The 20,527-nt window shown below is 30.8% G+C and overlaps 1 protein-coding gene across 5 annotated transcripts in view; it reads right to left on the bottom strand.

The window, feature by feature from the left end:
• Positions 1–20,527, bottom strand: part of Vps53 (vacuolar protein sorting 53) — a 56,553-nt gene that overhangs the window by 1,894 nt on the left and 34,132 nt on the right. For 2 of the 5 annotated variants that reach the window (XM_080153387.1, XM_080153388.1), the window contains exons 15-27: positions 19,445–19,525; positions 18,837–18,922; positions 18,186–18,260; positions 16,139–16,216; positions 13,903–13,983; positions 13,327–13,417; positions 9,164–9,234; positions 8,701–8,789; positions 8,142–8,274; positions 7,591–7,684; positions 7,190–7,282; positions 6,749–6,852; positions 1,858–1,897 (exon numbers count right to left, since the gene is read on the bottom strand). In XM_080153387.1, coding sequence (XP_080009513.1) covers positions 1,858–1,897; positions 6,749–6,852; positions 7,190–7,282; positions 7,591–7,684; positions 8,142–8,274; positions 8,701–8,789; positions 9,164–9,234; positions 13,327–13,417; positions 13,903–13,983; positions 16,139–16,216; positions 18,186–18,260; positions 18,837–18,922; positions 19,445–19,525 — 1,116 coding nt within the window. Of the gene's footprint in view, positions 1–1,857; positions 1,898–4,145; positions 4,170–6,748; positions 6,853–7,189; positions 7,283–7,590; positions 7,685–8,141; positions 8,275–8,700; positions 8,790–9,163; positions 9,235–13,326; positions 13,418–13,902; positions 13,984–16,138; positions 16,217–18,185; positions 18,261–18,836; positions 18,923–19,444; positions 19,526–20,527 lie in introns of all 5 variants that reach the window. The other 3 variants (XR_013877485.1, XM_080153389.1, XM_080153390.1) reach the window with 2 other exon arrangements.

Here is a 20,527-nt window from a genome sequence, read left to right as displayed (position 1 = left end):
TTTGCAGGGCCATCCTGTTCAACTAATAAAGATTTTTATAAAGTCCCCAAAGTTTAATAAGCCAACGAATAAAAAATGTGTTTGGAGCCAGATTGACCATCTATATCTACTATATTTATTGAAGAACAACAAGAAATCCAATTAAAAATATTCTAGTTTGATCTATTCTATGTTTATTTAATATAATTACAATTCTCAAGTACTCTTGAGTGGATAGCACAAGTAGTTCTTAAAACATTATATTAATTTCTTGTCTTAATCAAATTAAATAATTTTTTCAAGGATAAAAACTACAACGCGTTTAATCTTATGGATCAACTGCAGCTCACGGTAAAATATTCCTGGTAACGAATATTTCCAAAAACCTATGAATTTTAAAGGCTGCTAGCTGCCAATTGGCTGAACGTACAGATCATACCCGTACACCATTTTAAGCGGCATAGGAAGGCCTACAAATAATCTGGAATAACCAAGATCCAATGATGCACAGGGAAAGCTTCACTGAAGAAAAAACGCGTAAAATAAATCTTTTTCGCGCATTTCTTTGCACTGCGAGATAAGGGGGGGTTTTTTAATGCAACCATCTCGTAATCAGTGAGCAAATGGCACTTAGAATTCGAATTTCCATCTGAAATTTTGCATGAGTAATCCTTGGTAGGTCTATTTTCCCTAAATCGAACAAAAAGTTGGAAAAGTAACGGCTAACGACTGGCGGCTCAGCTGTTTTGTCATTTTTTGGATATCTATATTGCAAATTAGTCACGAAACCTCTCTCAACATAATACTCTTTTCTACTCCAAAACGCTATCAAACGGTTCTACACGGTAGCTGTTGGTACTAGAAGTTTTAAAAATGGTTATTGCTATCATTTAACATGAATTAAACCAAACATATGTTTTAAAAAGTTGATTCCTACGTAATTGATGATGGATTTACCCTGAAAATAGGCTAAAAACGGCTGAACAGCTGAGCCGCTAGCCGTTACTTTTCCAACTTTTTGTTCGATTTAGGGAAAATAGACCTACCAAGGATTACTCATGCAAAAGTTCAGATCGAAATTCGAATTCTAAGTGTCATTTGCTCACTGATTACGAGATGGTTGCATTAAAAAACCCCCCCTTATGCATTATTGATTTATGGCTATTCCAGATTATTTGTAGGCCTTCTTATGCCGCTTAAAACAGTGTGCGGGCATGATCTGTACGTTCAGCCGTTTGGCAGCTAGGAGCCTTTAAAATTTATAGATTTTTGGAAATATTCGTTACCAGGAATATTTTACCGTGAGCTGCAGTTGATCCAGACTCATTAATAGTAGCGCAGCCACTCTAGGGTATGTTAATACAACAGTATGTCCGTCTATCAAAAGTATCTTCACGTTTTGCGATTTTTCATTACTAGGTATTATTTAATTTTTTTGTTTCTTAATTGAAAAAAAATGTATACAACAATTTTCTTTAAATTTTCGTTCCAAATGTTGAGCTTCGCTTTTAAGTGTATGTTGTCATCCTTGTTTATATTTTCAGAATATCTATCCAAGTAGTTGTGCTTAGGTATTAAAATAAGTTAAGGAGGTCATACACTACAAAGTGCCTTTTCGAGCACAATACCCACCTCCCTTAATTTAAAGATATTTTGAAAATAGTATTTTAGTTTTTTTTTTAGGTAGTAGTTTTTCATTCCTTTGTTTATTAATTTAGGTCAGGTTATATTAAGAAAGTGTCTTGGGAATAGGCCCTTAGGGCCCCTCAAGGTTAAAGCCCCCTGCAAGGGTTTGCCTTAGTTTTTAATTTAGTTCCGAAGTAAGGGGGGGGGGGGTAGTGCTCAATAGAAACTTTGAGGAAAAGCACCAAAGTTTACCTTTATTGATATCTTCAACGGAGTCTGAAGCGCGCTTATTCTAAAACAAAAAATAAATATCAATAAATAATATTCCATATAACCTGTTTGGTTTCGTTGATTAATATTTTTAGACGGATTTAAGTGTATTAGAAAGCCAATTGACTATCAAAACTATCCTCTTTTAAAAATCTTATTCTCATTTATAAGATACACTAAATAAATCCTGACGATTTATACTTAAATTGCAATTAAAACAAGTGTTATACCTTCACAAATAAAAAAAAATGTGAAAGATAAAAACCTACCTAGTACATTAGTTAATCCATCAAGTACAAAATGATTGTTTTATATTTTTTTATTGTGCAAAACCAAAGCTTTCAAAATGCAAAAAGCAAAGAAATGTGCAAATCCATTTGAAATTTCCAAACTAAAAACAAATCAAAAAATACAAAGACAACTATATGTACAAAATTCTGTCTTTAGAATATTGTGAATATTAAGGTGTGACTTTTTTTATTTCTGCTATTACCATCTCTCTCCCTAACAAATTGTAAAGTAATATATTCAAATCCAAAAAAACAGAAAAGAAATTCTTAATAGATTCAAATCCCATCAAAGCTTGCCTGTGCAATATAACACTCTAAAATCAAAACACACACAAATAATCTTTTGTTGACGAGAAGAATTATTTTAAATGTAGAAAGGTACAAGAATAATAGCAAATATTGAACAAGGATAATAACATGTGTAGCAATGTGTAAACAAAAATAAAATTGTGAAAATAAATCACTTTTATTTAGGCAATGATAAATCAATCAGATATGTACTTAAAATTATGCTAGTCCCTTTGTAAACACGTCTTCTCTTCCGTAGCTTAAAAACTTTAGGGACTTTACAAAATCTTGATCAAGTGTTACTACAAACTAGCAGTGTCTAAACTTTTCAGCCAATAACTCATATCTTAAGATCCTTTATTCATAATATTTAACTCATATCACCTCTAACATCCCAAAGTTTTGAAGAAAAAAAAAATATTATTCAATTTCCCATTGGCCGGTCACTGCAAAAATACTTTTAAAACTATATAAGTTTGAGAAAACAACTTTAAAATCTATTTAGAAATTGATTATTATTTGAGGCTAGCTGAATCATACATTATTGAGTATCTAAGATACTTAAGATTTTAAGTGCAATATTATCCTATTTAAATCTTGAGAATTACAAATTGAAATTCACAAAAATTCTATTTGTTATAAATGTTCCTGGGAGAAAGTTTTAAAATACTCCCATTACAATATTAAATGCTAAAAAGAACAAATAATGAGAAATTTTACAAAAATTAAGAAAACATAGTGCAGTAAAAACAAGGATCTTAAGGGATAAGACAATGTACGATAAATTGTAACAGTTATCGGATCTACTGCAGTTCACGGTAAAATATTGCTGGTAACGAATATTGCCAAAAACATTTTAATTTAAAAGGCTGCTAGCTGCTAAACGGCTGAACGTACAGATCATGCCCGCACACTGTTTTAAGCAGCATAAGAAGGCCTACAAATAATCTGGAATAGCCATAAATCATTAATGCATAATTATCTCGCAATGCAGAGAAATGCGCGAAAAAGGCCTATTTTATGCGTTTTTTCTTTAGTGAAGCCTTACCTGTTCATCATTCAGCTTTCCGGGGATCTTAAAATGAAAAATTTAACACTAAAACCAGTTTTGTTGGACAAAATAAACTTGCCATACTAGAAATAAAATAATTCATTCTGTGATTAAAACTCCTGTTATAAAAGTTTGGACAGCCCAAATAAGATTTAATAAAGCCAACGAATTAAAGAACATGTTTACCCAACTTTAGAAACCAGTATAATTTACAGTCCAATTTCCTCTTCTCCCTCTATTAAAATCATGGATAATCATACTCAAAAATAAATAAGCTTTGAACAAACAATTTGACAAAACTAACTGAAGTAATTTTGTCTTTTTATACTCCAAAAAATGGGAAAAATAGGTTGCGGGTAAAATCCGTAAAGCTTGTATGTTTTAAGTTAAAAACAGTAGTAGAACTATAAAAATTTATGTTAACTTTTTTAAAAAAAAAGTTGATGTCGTTAGTTCTTTTTAATAAGTAATACACATATTTAGTGAATATTATCGTTCTACTACTATTTTACAGCCTTAAAAGTTAAAACACACACTTATACGGATTTTACCCGCAAACTACTTTTCCTTTTATAGTTTTTCGTATTTTTTCAGTAAAAATAAATTCCAAAACCACAAACAAAAGCACTTATTAATCAAACCTTAAATTGCTAGTTGAATTGTGCCTAAAAGCAATATTTTAATAATAATAAAGTGTCAAAAAAGTTTATAAACCTTTTGTGCAGTTTAGACACGTTTTAGATTTCTAAATAATATGTCAGGGGTGACCTGTATATTCTGCACAAGATTCATTTTTTTCTTCCCCTGCTGCAAATTTTTTTTATTTTTTTCCCCTTCTGGTTTTTTTCCAGCAAGGAAGGAGGAAAAATGGAAAAAAAATTCACACTACTCTTTTAGTTTTTTAACCAAGGCGGGGAGAAAAATGGAGAAAAAATGTTTTAATTTCTCTCATTTTTTTAACCCCCCCCCCCCCAAAAAAAAAACATATTTTTAAAATTTTTTACCTCCCCTTTAGCAGTGTTAATTTTGCCGAATATACACCCCTGTAATATGTCTAAAAAGTTTGAAAACAAATGGTTTTATCCCCGTGGGTAAATCTTGCCAAAATCTTTTGACAAGTTAATGCTCTTTCGTCAACCATAGAAAAGTTAATAGATATTTATCGCATCGTATTACAGACAATTTTTCGTGGATATTAAAATGAAAATAATAAGATTAAAACCAGTTTATTTAAATATTCGTGGAAAATTGTCTATAATACAATACTATACATGACTTTTCAATTAGGCTAAGAACCGGATCTAATCCGGCGGATATTAATCGGTTTCGAAGCAATACTGAAAATAGATTTATTTTATTTATTACCCGTCGGTTTCTTCAAATATTAACTTAAGTTAATTTTTTAGCAAAATCCTTTTTTCTGTTTGAACATACAATTTTTAATTTCATTATAATTGCTTTTACAAATTCTATTAAATTATTCTGAGAAATGATTTCTACATTAACACTCCAAACTACAACGTGAAGATTTGAGGTATTCATGCATTTTGGTCATTAATCTATTACATAAAACTTGTGACTTCGCCCTTAGCCTCAAGAGGTTTGATCAACCTAAATTTTCGTATTTTAAATTATTATGACCGGACAAATATTGTTGTCAATTCAGTTCCTACATGTACATCACTTATTGGCCGGTTCGTTCATCCAGTAATAGGGGAGGGGATGGGGTAAAGGGGGTGGATGGTTTTCTTTATTCTAGCCAGCCACAAATTTAACTTTATTAGAATACATGATAATCTGGTGTAATATCCAAGTAATAATAAATCTATTATTACATCTCTATCTGTAAAAGACATTTTTCGAAAGTTTGACAAATTCTAATTTGTTCTACGAAGAAAAACTTTTGACTGCATTGCATGAACTACCTAGTCCTTGCAGCTCTCACATAAGGATTTGAATTTAATTTGAATATTTGCTGAGATATCAAGACAGTCAGTTAAGAAGAGAGATGAAATCATGCGACAGATTCCCTCAAAGTCCCTAGTCCAGCAATAAAACCACTTTTTGTAAATAAATTGAAAATAGTGTAATAGTTTTTTTTTGATATCTTAGGTCAAGTTAGAATATATTTGCTACAAGGTAGACCCGCAGGTTAAGACCCTTCGGGGCTACTAATATAGATAAATAGAGAAAAAATCTCCTTGTCTATTTTCAATGTATTTTAAAATAAGGAGAGGGGGGATTTTTATGCTCACTACGCACTTAAAGGTAAAGTACCGATGATGTTAGAAACCAGCCACACATTAATTGACATCTGAAATCTAGACACAATTCATATGAGGAAAATAATTCTAAAAGAAAAATTGAGAGGGTTCTCATGTGAAATAAATGATATGGCCATTAATATATATACAATACATAGGGTGAGAGGGAGGGGGGTGGGGGGGGCTATTTTCGGTGGAGGATTTCATCCGGTAATTTTCGACATAAGAGTAAAACACTAGGGGAAAAAAGGTTAATTACCGTACCTCCCAATCGCAACCGTCTTGTGCAACCTTCCTATTGGGTAATTGAAAATCAACCAATGGTGTCGCTTATACGTTTTATTTTGATTTTAAAAGGAAATTTTTTCGAAAAAAATCGAAATTTTTCGTCTTCTAAAAAAAGTGATTTTTGATATTGAAGGAATAGTCCGATCTTTATGAAAGGGGTAGTTGCACGAAATGCATTTAAACATAAATTTAGCGAACTGCATATTTTTTCCTGTTCAATGGATTGAACTACATTTATATTGCATATATTAAAAAGAATTTCAATTTTCTACCATGTAGTTTTAAAAATATCAAGACTTGAAGATTGTATTTTTGAAAATATTCTAAAAAATAGTTAGGTAAATAAATAAACATAAGTCTACCCCCTCCCACTTCCATGAATTACATAATGATTTGATAAAAAATATAATTTAGTCAATTATTTGAATAGTTACAAATACTATTTAATAATTTAACCGTCAGCTTTACACTAAACCCAAGGCAAAATTATTAACTTGAAAAGCTTAATTTCTTATAATATATTTTTCTCTTAAAACATACCTAAGTCTTCTTTCAAAGTAATAACTTAAAAATAATTATATGGATTGATTGATTAATGGACCAAAGTTATTATTTAGTGTTTGGAATATTGGACCTGAGTAGGTTGAGACTTGTATAGACACTAAAGCCAGCTCATATAAATCATTTGTTACCTGCTGCTGCTCTGATTCTTTGTACAGCTGTAGGAAAGGTGGCTGTTCATTGCGTTTAATTCCTTTCATGTCCAATAACTTCACTAATTCTGCACTATCAGGATCTGGAATATAAATAATAAATAGTTAATGTTAAGTGGGTCAAAAACTTAAAAATAATAATTTGCATCAAATATTCTTTATTGATAAATTAAGTTTAATAAAATGTAAAGTTCAGTAGAATACAAATCAATTTATATGGTACTAGCGGCTTCGCCCCTAGCCTCTAACTACTGAACTGACGTGAGTTCTCAAATATATTGAAGCAACACTTTGTTCCTGGGATAGTTTTAGGCCATTTTAAGTTTATTCAGTGGCTTGCGACAGGTTTCGTCATGGGAGTTGAGTGAACCTTAAGGGGATGCAAAGGAAAATTTTATCAACTCTGCCACTACACTATACCTTGAACTAGACGGATATACTGATCAATAAAGAGGTTAGGAGGGTCTGCATGAGACATTACTACTTTTAGAATCATCTCTGCTCGGGTCATTCCTAAAAATAAAAATATAACATAAATCTAAGTGTTTAGGGAATGAATGGGTAGCAGTTTAGTTTTTTTTCTTAGATATTAATAGTGATGTTGTATATGTTTAACAACTTAAAAAGTGAGCGTTGTTTAACGTAAACGGGTGTTTTCAAAACAGCACATTTACAAGCATTTAAAAGCTAGCAATTATTCTCAATAATTCACTTTGTCTGTCTGTTCTTAACGCTGTGGAGGATTTTGATTTCTCGGCTGCTATTCAAGTTAACAGCTGATTTTTTTTGAAGAATTCATATAATGGCATATTTTACTTTACCTTTTACAACAACTTTGGTAAAGGCAACTGGAGCTTTTCTGCTGGGTTTCAAAGCAGCGCTTTCACAAACATTTGGCAAATCCATCAACACAGTCTAAGCAAGATTTATTTTCACTAAAACAGACTCCATAGTGTAAAAGAAAAGATTATTGCCCCTATTATTACAGATACCTCATAGAACGTATAGAATTTGTTTTCTGATACTTGTTAGTTCACCAAATTAAATTACTGTTTATTTTGGTATACAGACATCCAGTTACTACATTGAACAGACTGAAAATTATTCTTCAATGATTTAAGCCGATATAAAATTGTGGGTTCTATGAAAATGGTCAAGTGTGAAGTAACGCATAATTTGAGAAACAAACATACATTCTTCTAGTTACTGCATTAATTAAAAATATAGGGGGCTAAAGGTATAGAGGACCCAAATGATATACAAATCACGAGAATGCATTTTCAAAAATTTCAATTAATGGAAGAAGTAAAATCTATATGCTTTATTTTTAAAAAAGTCATCAAATTATCCTATCTTTAAAATTAAGACTTGCCTTCAAGCTGTGTGTATCAAGGAGCAGCTGTTCAGCTCCTACAGTTGACAGAGGCTTGCACTTGTACAAACTTGATATGAACTTCGTCATAAAGTTCGAAACAAACTTCACGCAGAACTGTGTGAAATATTTCCTGAAAAAAAAACAGAATAAAAAATTTACTCAGTACAACGCAAGGAATAACCATACCCCGCCACATTACAATTATCTGACTATCTATTTATTATACCTGCTACTAGCTAGGCAATCCCTAACTCTTGGCACCATAACCCGCCATATTAAAATCAACTGACTATCTATCTATCTTTATACCTGCTACTAGCTAGGCAATCCCTAACTCTTGACATCATACCCGCCATATTGAAATCAGCTGACTATCAATCTATCTTTATACCTGCTACTAGCTAGGCAATCCCTAACACTGGGCATCTTACCCCGCCATATTGAAATCAGCTGACTATCTATCTATCTTTATACCTACTACTAGCTAGGCAATCCCTAACTCTTAACAGCATACCCGCCATATTGAAAACAGCTGACTTTCTATCTATCTTTATACCTGCTACTAGCTAGGCAATCCCTAACTCTGGGCACCATACCCCGCCATATTGAAATCAGCTGACTCACATAAACCGATTCATCGCCAACCTGAAAATTAAAAATTAAATTAAGATTGACCCAGGAAGGGAAAAGATATTAGACTGTAAAGTATACCGGTACCCCAAGTTTTATTAAAACGTTTTCTCATAGGTTAGCTGACAACTTTGGAGACTTTTCATCAAATATTGATTAGATGGTACCAACTAGAATTCTTTTTCAGCTAATTTTAATCAATATTTGGGGTACTTTGTCTTTTATCATTGGAGTTGTTGTTGTTGTAGCCATGATTCTCTGAAGTTAAGACTCAGATGCACACAGAGACTGGAAAGCATTGGAGTTGTACATCAATTTATCGTCCTTGAGATCGCAGATTCTTAGATAACCTCAACTTTAGATTCTGAATTAAGGAAATAAAAATTTACCTGCTGAATTTGAGCCCAATTTATTTTAGCCATGCTTAAGAGTGCTCCTTCGCAGCCGTTTTCTAGCTCCTTATGGTCGACATTATAATTCAGAATAATCTTTATTATTTTATCCACATTATTATTTTAGTATGATTTTATACCTATCTTATTAAACTTTTTAAATAAAAACCTTCATTTCAAAATTAAAAACATAATTGTTATGAAAAAGAGAACTTAGAATTTTATTCATTTAGTGTTAAGTATATTCAAGAGTTATCAAACGTAAAAGATTTAATATTAAATCGTGAAGAATTAACTTCAGATTAAAAGTAAATAAAATTATATTTTAATTTAAATACACCACATAAAAAAAAAATATTAAAAAGTATACCTACTGAAAAAAAGTCACAAAGAGTGTGGATAGCACAACGAACGTATTTTTTTAAAGAAAAATTAACAAATTAAAACCAATTTTATGTTTTATAAACAGAAAACTGAGTTAAATTGCAGATAAGTAGATAAAGCAAACACAAGATGAGCTAAAAACTTTGTTTCTAGTCACATTTTCATAAAATAAAGAGCAAAAGAATATCATATTTCTGTAACTAATATCATATTAGGAGAAATATAATCTTCAAATATAAATTATTTTAATATACCATACAAATATATTATAACAGGGCCTTGCATTTAAATATTACTTAAATAATAAATGCATTTTAAACTAAATTACAGGGCTTTGAGTTTAATTTCTTAGAGCGTTAATTAAGAAAATATTTATATATAACTTTCTAATAAAGAACATTAAAAAAAATTTTTGAATAGTGTTTTAATATTACGACAAAAAATCCCTTAAAAACCGATGTATAGTTCATATCAGGGCTCGGCATCTGCGCCAATTTTGATGCTTTAAAATAATATTTGAATAGAGGGATTACCGTATTTGAGTCAGGTTTTGACTGCCATTGTAAATGTTTATTTCCCTGAGGTTTACAGGCGGCTGCCGAAGCCTGCTTTATATACTTCATATTGGCAAGAAGAGGTGCCAAACTTTTTGACCTGTGCAAAAGCGTTATGAATTATTATAAAAACTTGACAAATATCAATAAATTGCGACACTAGCATTTAAACACAGCTAGCTTAAGCCAGGTACAGGTTTACCTGAGCACGCCAAAGAAACTAACTAGCAGGGGTGTTCTAGGAAGGTATTGTGAGTTCATAACCACTCTTACTTAAATCGTAGCTGTAGCTTCCCTACTATGATTTTTTTCAAAATACATTTTCTTGGCTGCTGGGTTTCAATTTTTCTTTCTACTATAATTATGAAATGAAATGTTTGTTTCAGCGAGCTGGTTTACATGTTTTAAAGAGCAAATCTAACTGTTAACTGGATATTTCAATCATATAATCCAATCCATCAATGAAAAGTAATAAAAAATTCATATTCTTTTAGAGCTATACTACACAACATGAACAAACTTCTTAGTAGAAATTATATTTTGCTTTATTCAAGCCTTCTCAATTTTAATCATTTGAGAGTTTCTGACAGGTAATATCAGTGCATGTTAAACAATATGATCAGATAATTGACTCAAATTACATTGATGATTGATACCAGAACCTATTTCTTGTTTGTTGAACAAATTATTAAAAAAAGGTCTTTTCCTTTTTTTAAGGTGTTTTTATAATTTAGAATCTGATATACTAATTCAGATGATCTATACAGACCTGTATTTTTTTCAATCTTTGGGATCTTGCAGTCAAACTAATATTACAATTGCATTTCTGTTCTGTTTTATCATCTGAGCAGGTATTTCTTTGCAGAATAAGATCTTCATAATCAAGCATAGCAAGTACTTTAGTTAAATTACCGGTTTGGCACTACTTAAGATATTTCAACATATACTGCATGTGCCAGTTGGAAACACAGGATTGTTAATGTTATAGTTCACATTCATTAAATATACAGAAACTCTCAAATGATTTAAATTGAGAAGGCTTGAATAAAGTGAAATATATTTTCTACTAAGAAGTTTGTTCTTGTTGTGTAGTATAGCTCTAACAGCGTATTTTTTGAGAATTATTTATACTATGTAAACTATTTTAGTATCACCTAGTCTCCTTGTCTTTTTTGTCACAATGGACACAGTCCTTGCCATATTTACCTGTTAGTGTAAGGATTATTTCAGTTTACTTGTTTTAGACATATCCTAGTTTAGATGATTAAGTTTAAAATAATCTTATTTATCTGTGACTTCAAAGATATAATTTGCAGTAAAGAAATGAAAAATAGACTTGGTGTTTCAGAATTGTCTCAAAAATATTCTGGGACAATCTGATACAGATTCACCAGGCTTTTATCATTGCTTTCATCAATTAAATCAAAGATAAGGATGGTTTATTAGCCTAAATGTAGATTTTATTACTTTAAAAGTATACTGTTTAAAATTTTATAATTAGTAAAAGATTATGAATTTTTTATTATTTCTCATTGATGGATTAGATTATATGATTGAAATATCCAGTTAACAGTTAGATTTGCTCTTTAAACTTTGTAAACCAGCTCGCTGAAATAAACAATTCTTTTTATTTTATAGTAGAAAAAAAAATTGAAACCCAGCAGCCAAGAAAATGTATTTTGAAAAAAATCATAGTAGGGAAGCTACAGCTACGATTTAAGTAAGAGTGGTTATGAACTCACAATACCTTCCTAGAACACCCCTGCTAGTTAGTTTCTTTGGCGTGCTCAGGTAAACCTGTAACTGGCTTAAGCTAGCTGTGTAAAATAAGATTTAATTTTAATTCCAATTTAGCTAGCTAATACTTAACGGTTTCTCTTTCTAAAGATAATTAAATATAAAACTGCAAAATAAAAAATAGACGTCTTAAAATCACAAAATGCATTTGATTCATTATTTCATTAATAAAGGGTTGCAGTAATAAATGTGGAGTTTACGTAATCCAAGTTTTACCAAAAAGTAAATAGCGTTGTAGAAACAGACATTACGAAGATTTTTAACCTCCAAAGGATTAAAAAATCAACAGATTTTGAAAAATGGCACTTTTATATTTTGATTTTGTATATTTTGATTGCAATTGTGATAACTGCTTCCATTCAATAAACAAAGTGAAGGAGATGAGGGAGGGGGCGGGGGATCTAAATGTCCTAAACACCTTGATTACGAATCTTGCAAAGTCACTGTCCCCTTGGTCGTAATTAAAGGATTATGCAAAAATTAATCCTTTATTTCAAGTGCATTAAATTCTCTATAAACCTTTTGTGTACATTTGATTTCTTATAAATCCTTATTCATTAGTTTTAGTATAATTCTTCAGGGAGTAAGGGAGGGGACAATTAATTCAATTTAAGAGTTTTTGTTGAAAAGCCATGAAATCCAGATTTCTCCAGAAAATTTGAAGATAATTGTTAATAAAATTTAGAAAACTATGAAATAAGAAAAGAGTTCAAAAAAAAAGCATTCATTTGAAAATTAGATTAATTGTACATCAGACTGACGTGTCACGTAACCATTCTGTAATTAATTACTAGAAAAAAAGCTCCCTGGAACTCATCTAACCCGTATTCCTTAAGTTTAAATGCCACTATAGATTTTAGGGTTCTTAGATTGTTTATTACACAAATGTCACAATAAAGTTTTTATGTATGAAAGGATATTTTTTGGAGAAATTTTTTTTTAAACCAGCCATCTAATAACAAATAAATCCGTCTGATATATTTAAAACTAGCGGCTTCGCCCCTAGCCTCTAGGGGCTTTGACCTAAGAGGTGATCAAAATTTTTTTTTGGCGAAATTCGAACACAGCGAGTTAGCGGCATTTGATGCGCTAGTACCCAGTCAGTCAGAACCTGCTAAATTCTTGCACATTCCCTTTAAGCCAGTACCCAAAGTCTAAGACTCCTAAAAATTGAATATTCGATCCATTGTCTAATCCCTTATACCCTGAAAATTCTCACTCTACCTTAGTACCTTTTGACTTGAGAAATATGTCCAATACCGATATCTTAAGGGATAAGACGAGGGCAAAAAATTTTCTTGCCCAACTATGATAAACAAAATTACCCCATCAGTAGATTAAAATTTGGACAATGTCAGTTAAAGAACAAACCAATGAATAGCTAAGTACCTAAAGTATCTACATATGTTTGAATTATATATTCCTGGACTAGTAGAGCTAGACAGTTGGCTATAACAGAATGGAACATATCTAATTCTCCGCTGAAATTAATGTCGTCTTTGAACTCTGCCTCAACCTAAATTAGAATTGTGAAATAAAGCTAACCAAAAAAGATACACGAGGTTAGATAAATGGAGTGTGAAATAGTTTGTTAAGCTTAAAAAAATACTGTACTCAATTACCAAGTTTAACATTGACCTATCTTATATCCTAAGAAATAAGATAGGTATCCCACTAATTTGATAGAAAGCTTTACCCCTTGCAAAAAGGTTAAAATGTTAGTGGAAAAGTTTAAACACTTCTAGTTTGTACTCTACAATCAAGATTTAGAAAAAAAGCAAACGAAATTCAGAATGGGTTTATGAACTATTATGAGAAAATATGATTTATTTCCAAATGGCTAGGTATAAAGACACTGGTACCCAAAATATGTTGGAAACAAAATTTTTGATAGGCACTTGAATTGAAAATTTATTGGTTGGTTCCAAACTAAAAGTGTCAAGACTTTTCAACCAATTATTTTGATCTCCCTTAAGATACCTGATAATACTGAAAAGATACCTTTTGTTTAAGTTTTTCTTCTAATTGCTGCGCAGTATCCAAACAGTATTCAGCCGTCACCAGAAATGAACAGATCATAACCTACACATTTAAAACAATCACCTAACAAAATTGATCTTAAAAATGTTAAAGACAGCATAATCTACTATTCTTTAAAGAACATGATTTCAGTATTACAAAGATAGAAACGTCAAATTATTTTTAAGCTATGCATATTATTATCTTGTGTAATGATTTTTTCAATTAGAATTCTATAATTTAGAATATGATATGGGTCTGATAATAAATATAAATGATAGTCGCTAAAAATTAATCTACTTATGTTTTGTTAAGTTTTAAGTTTATAACTAAATGCTCTGAAGATACTTAAGAGTCGATTTCTTTCGTTTAAGTATAGTCTTTTATTCTTTAGCAGAATACAAGAAAAAAATAAGTTTATACAGCATGCATTGATTTTTAGCCTATTAGCTTAACTTAATTAAGTAAAGAGTAAAGACTATCATAGGTGTGTATAATTGACAGTAAAACTGTGAATATGTCCGTGCAATAACTTTATTTTTGTTGTCAAACCTTTTAAAACTGCAGGTGTGAATTTGTTTATAAACTTCTGTTTTTGACAGTAGGCTGACTGTACTTTTGCTAGTTGTCAAAGGTATTTGATGATATATTAATAGGTATAATAGGGTGGGTTCATATCGGAATTAGACAAAGAGGGGGTATGCAACAGATAAAAGTAACTTAAATAAAATTTCTGACCAAAAAAGAATTTTTAAAATTGAGTTTTAGAATGAGACTACTTAACAATGTAATTCATTAATAAAAAACATGCAAAGACGACATTCAAGTCCTTTCCCAATATTATCTCAGTTCCTATTAGTGCTAGAGGGCTAAATACTTATGTGCATTTCCCCAGTTTGATAATGAATTTCCGACTATAAGTCAGTCAAAGTCATATTTCACTTCCTTACCCTTTATTTACAAACCTTTTCAGGGGTGTATATTCTGCACAAGATTTATTTTTTTTCCCCTGCTACAAAACTTTTTATTTTTCTTCCCTCCCTAGTTTTTTCTCACCAAGTAAGGGGGAAAATGGAAAAATATTTTAAGAACTCTATATTTTATTTATTTTATCCCATCTACCACACATTTTTAAAAGTTTTTTTCACCAAGGAGGGGGGGAAAATGGAAAAAATGTTTTCAGTTTTCTTAATTTTTACATTTTTTTCCCCTCCAACCACTTATTTTTTATTCCCCTCCCCCCCCCCCTTAACAGCGAATCCCATGTAGAATATACACCCCTGAACCTTTTACCAACGACCAGACATACAATTGTATAGCTATTTGTAAATATAGCTATAAAACTACCCATTGTTTAAGGTTTATTGAGAATTGTCCAATTTTTAGAAGTTTTTTGAGGTTTCTCCGGCAAGGAACGAGATTTTTTGAAACGGTCAAAAGTTCCTGATTCTACTTTTCATTGCCTTTCCTGGGAGCACCATGAAGCTATAGTTCTGATTCAATAAATTTTTGACACCCATTATAAATAGCTAGGTATACAATTGTATGCCAGCAAATCTGGTAAGATCATTCAGGTAAAAAGTAAAAATATTTTTTTACTTTAACAAAGCATTTCATGTTATCTAATACTAAAATATCCTATAGTCGTACATCCTCATATGTAATATTATATAGGTGTTCAAGTCGATTTCAGGTTCCAGGTATAATCCTGCAAGTCCTGAACCTCCAGGTCTCCTGGAACCTTTAAATGGTTCCTTTGACCGCAAATTATTTCTTGAATATTTCAAATTTTAAACTTAGGCTTTTTTTATGTATCTTCATGACATTACAATTTCATAAAATCCGTTGCCGTTTACCTGCCAACCGTCGGTTTGCGGCTGGCAGCTGCCAAGTACTGCTGCCACCGCCAAAGTTTATGTTTTGAGATTTCTAATATAGAATTTACTTAAAGATAAACATATTCAGAAAAATTTGTTCTTCTAGCTTCAATAATAAGAAAATTACAGCCATTTAAGATTAAAAAAAACAGAGATTTTTGTTGTAAAATATAAAAGGTTATATTGCCGGATATCCGGCCGGATAGTTTTAATATCCGGCCGGATATTGAAAATGGCCGGATATCCGGCCACACCGGATATCCGGCCCAACCCTAGTATAATGTTATAATTCCTATATTTAACTACGAAGTTGAGGGAAGAAAAAAATACTAAATAGAAACCTGGTCATTAGCTGAAAATCTGACTGTCTCCCCTTCTTTCATAAAAGAACTAAAATTCTGTAGCAGCCCACTGGTTGCCTAAAAATACAAAAAAAAATCACATGTTATATTATGATAATGAAAAAATCATACCAAGCAAGGAAAAAAATTGCCCTTCCAAATTGTTTCATGATATTGTACAATAAGATGCTAAAATTGACTTTTGAATAGACAGAAAAACTTCGAGCAAAAATATAAAGTATTCTGTATTTTTTCACATTCACTTCACTAATCATAATGATATTAACTTTTTTATATCTCAAAAGATCTCCATATAATGAATCTGTTGTTGTTGTAAATAAAAATCATGAGAATGATATTCTAGTAATCACAACAACCCCTCCCCCCTCCCCATGTCCCGAGGTTTATTTCTGCTGAATATACATAATCAGTGTCTGCTTTATTATCAGAAAAATATTGGGGCTTTCTTTTTCTGGCTTTCTAGTGAGAAATAAAGGTGAACAGATAAATCTACCAAAAATGAGAAAATCAGCGAATATTATCCATTTACAAAAATGACATGGTGTCTCTCTGTATCTTAAGATCCCGCTAGCCACCGGACCGACAAGGTCCTCCTTTACAGTGAAGATTCTTTTGTGTATAGGGATGGTTTTTCTTCATGGAGATTTTAATAACTTTTAAGTCCTATAACAAGACATGAAATATAATATAAATCTTAATATAAAGCTGGTCTGATAAGTTTATCTATTGCATCGTATTATCGACAGCTTTCCAAGGATATTAAATAAAAAATTATGAAATTAAAAGCTGTTTATTCTTTTAATATTCGTGGAAAATTGTTTGGAATACGATGTTATACATGATTTTTCAGTTTTGCTGAGAACCAATTCATATCCAGCATATATTATCAGTTTCGAAGCCATACTGAAAAAAAGTTTCTTATTTTTTCATTCCATTTTATCTCAATTCGATGGTGTACGTTAAGTTTTAGTTTAATGAAATATGGCCAACGAAAAAATTTTTTGTTAATATGCATGAACACTATGAATGGGGAATGGCTTATAGAGAATGGGGGGGATAATTCATGGTTTGTACGCAATTGTGTAAGCTCATGGTTTTTTTTTAGGGGTGTTGGTATAATACAACAAACTTGTATATCTTATTTGGAATGTGGAAACACTAAAATACAATAACATGAGTGGAAGAAAAAGAAAGATAAATAGATTAAATGCCAAATGTTATTTATGAATGTTTTAGTGGAGGCTCATGGTAGTTTTGGGGTGTTTCCATAAAACTGCTTAAAAATACAGAATATTATCTCTCGTATTCATTCTAAACCGATTAATATCCGTTGGATTAGAACCGGTTCTCATCCATACGAGAAAAAAACTATGTCTAGCATCGTATTATATCCAGTTTTCTACAAATATGAAAATGTACAATCATAAGGTTAAAACCAGTTTATTTTAGCTTAGAATTAAACTATTAATTTACTCAATCTTTATTGAAGGTAAAAGGAAATAGTTTATTTAAAATTTGATTAAGAACTGGAAACGAAATTTAAAAACCAATTTTTAAATACTAATCAATCAAAAATGCTCCTAATGTTAAGATTCTCAGTCATGTTTTAAGCTACTATTTAAAGAAGTTTAATAAGGAAAATATAAATAGAAATTAATCATAATTTCTTAGACGTCAAAGTTACATAAAGATATGAAAGAAGTTTGTTTATTATTAAAAATTCCATAAACTATTAACCCTTTCAATAATGTTTACTGATGCACAACATAAAAGAATAAAAAGATAAATAGGATAAAAGTTAAATCATAATTAAACTTGGTTGATCAATAAATATTTTTAAAAAGCAAATAATCTTCTAAAACCACCATAAAACCTAAATTCAAATATTGAATTGTCGATAACCATCTTACAGGACCTGTTTACTCAAAAGGAGCAGATTTAGCATACGAACTAGCTAAGAATTCTTATCACTCCCTTAATCTATCTCTTCTCTAGAAAGATTGAATAATGTATTAAAACATTTTACCTGTGATATGTCCTTTAGGTCTTTTAGCTGGCTGACATTCGGAAACTGGATACTATTGGCTGCTCCGGTACCAATCTAGATAAGATAGATAAACGTGATGGGTGGATAGATAAGATAAAAAGGTTTGATATAGAATACGTGGATATAATGACAGGGGAAATTTTGTCGTCAATTAAAATTGCTTTAATGGTCCTCATTTATTGGTCACTTCGTTGCTTCAGTAAGAGAGGAGGGGATGTAGTAAAGGGGTTGGATGGGGGGGGGGGGGGGTATTGTAATATTAAACAGCTGGAATGAACTCTTTATCTGTGTATGCGAGGATCTCCCACAATATCCATGTATTCTGTATCCAATATAAAACAAGGATGACAACATCAATATGTGACAACCGTACAAAGTGAGAGCATGTGTTCATTGGTCATGGGGAGAAAAAGTAAGAAATTCACGAATTCTTTATAAAAAATAGATAAACGTCTTTCTTAGCATGACCGAGAGACAGACAGACTGATGTAATTTGTAAGCTGGATCTGCTATTGTAAGAGGTATCCTAGCCAAAAAATTAAATTAAATATCATCTATCTTAAATAGCAGCTATTAAATCATATTTCATCGTTGCCTTTTCTTTTTAAAATATTTCAGTTTAATACCTACCTTAGGTAGATTTGCAATGATTACTCGATGCATATATTCCCTCAGATATTTCTTAAACAAATTGGATAGGGATAACAAAGGCTTTCCTGAAAATAAAAGAAATGTGGAATTATGGGAACACTTCTGATTCAGCAAGTTGTCAAATGATAATGTATGTTTAAGAGAGTTTAGTTTTTTGTGTTATTGTTCATGTAGAAGGAACTCTATTCTTCTATGTGATTGGACACTTAAACCTTGATTTAAACTGTTTTAGTGATTTGATTATTATTAATCTTAATACCTAGTAAATCTGTATTTTATAAACAATTTAATTGTGTGTTTAATTCAATATACTTAAAGTAAAACTGTAACTGTGTTTGTTAATATATTGCGACAGAAATGTTAAATATTGACAATTTTGATTTGTTGAAAAATAGATTATTTCACAATTTGAACAGATTTTTTCTCGTAAAACTCGTAATATAACAGTTTTACAAGTTTCAAGGAACTTTTGCTTTCAATCTTTATTATTTGTTAATGGTTATAGTACTCGAACGTCTGTAAATTACAAGTAATTAAAGAGTGACTACGCTTAAAACAAGAATATAATATTAATTCAATTAACATACCTGTAGATAGTTCAGTGCACTGGACTAAACATTTCTTGTAGAATACAAAGAGATCACCACAACTAGATAATACTGATGTTCCTATATAATACAAAGAGATCATCATAGATAGATAATATTGATGTTGTTAAATAATACAAAGAGATCATCATAGATAGTTAATATTAATGTTTCTATATAATACAAAGAGATCATCATAGATAGATAATATTGATGTTCCTAAATAAAACAAAGAGATCACCACAACTAGATAATACTGATGTTCCTAAATAATACAAAGAGATCACCACAACTAGATAATACTGATGTTCCTAAATAATGAAAAGAGATCACCACAACTAGATAATACTGATGTTCCTAAATAATACAAGAAGATCACCACAACTAGATAATACTGATGTTCCTAAATAATACAAGAAGATCACCACAACTAGATAATACTGATGTTCCTAAATAATACAAGAAGATCACCACAACTAGATAATACTGATGTTCCTAAATAATACAAAGATATCATCATAGATAGATAATATTGATGTTACTAAATAATACAAAGATATCATTATAGATAGATAATACTAATGTTCCTAAATAATACAAAGAGATCATCATAGATAGCACTATGGTCTATTTAAGGGGTTTAGTGGAAATTTGGTATAGCTGTAATCAAATTTAAATATTTACATTTCTACCAGTCCGAATTCATTAAAATAAAAAGTTATGAGTAATATATTACATTAGGCAACTTTTTAAAGTTGGTCATGTATAGGTGCGTGCACAGGAATGTGATTGGGGGGTAACCAAAAAGGGGTGATTTTTAAAATATAATTTTTGTTACTACTTTGTTATTTTTAAAGATAATTGAACCAAATTTTTTCCCGGAATCAAATACTACCCTAGGTAAACGATCATTAATAAATAATAGGGATTTCCTGCCGAAACCGCCGTCTACCGCCGAATTCCGCCGTGTTATTTGCTACCTCATTTGGCTGTTTGGAGTCAATAAAAAAAGTGATATATTTAAATAAAAGTATTATAATACACCTTTTACTATCCACTTACAACTGCTTTTTAATATTTATA

The sequence above is a fragment of the Acartia tonsa genome, chromosome 3, assembly GCF_053477335.1.
Source record: "Acartia tonsa isolate MP-2025a chromosome 3, ASM5347733v1, whole genome shotgun sequence".
In the NCBI taxonomy this organism is placed as follows: domain Eukaryota; kingdom Metazoa; phylum Arthropoda; class Copepoda; order Calanoida; family Acartiidae; genus Acartia; species Acartia tonsa.
This window is presented reverse-complemented; position numbering and strand designations above follow the sequence as displayed.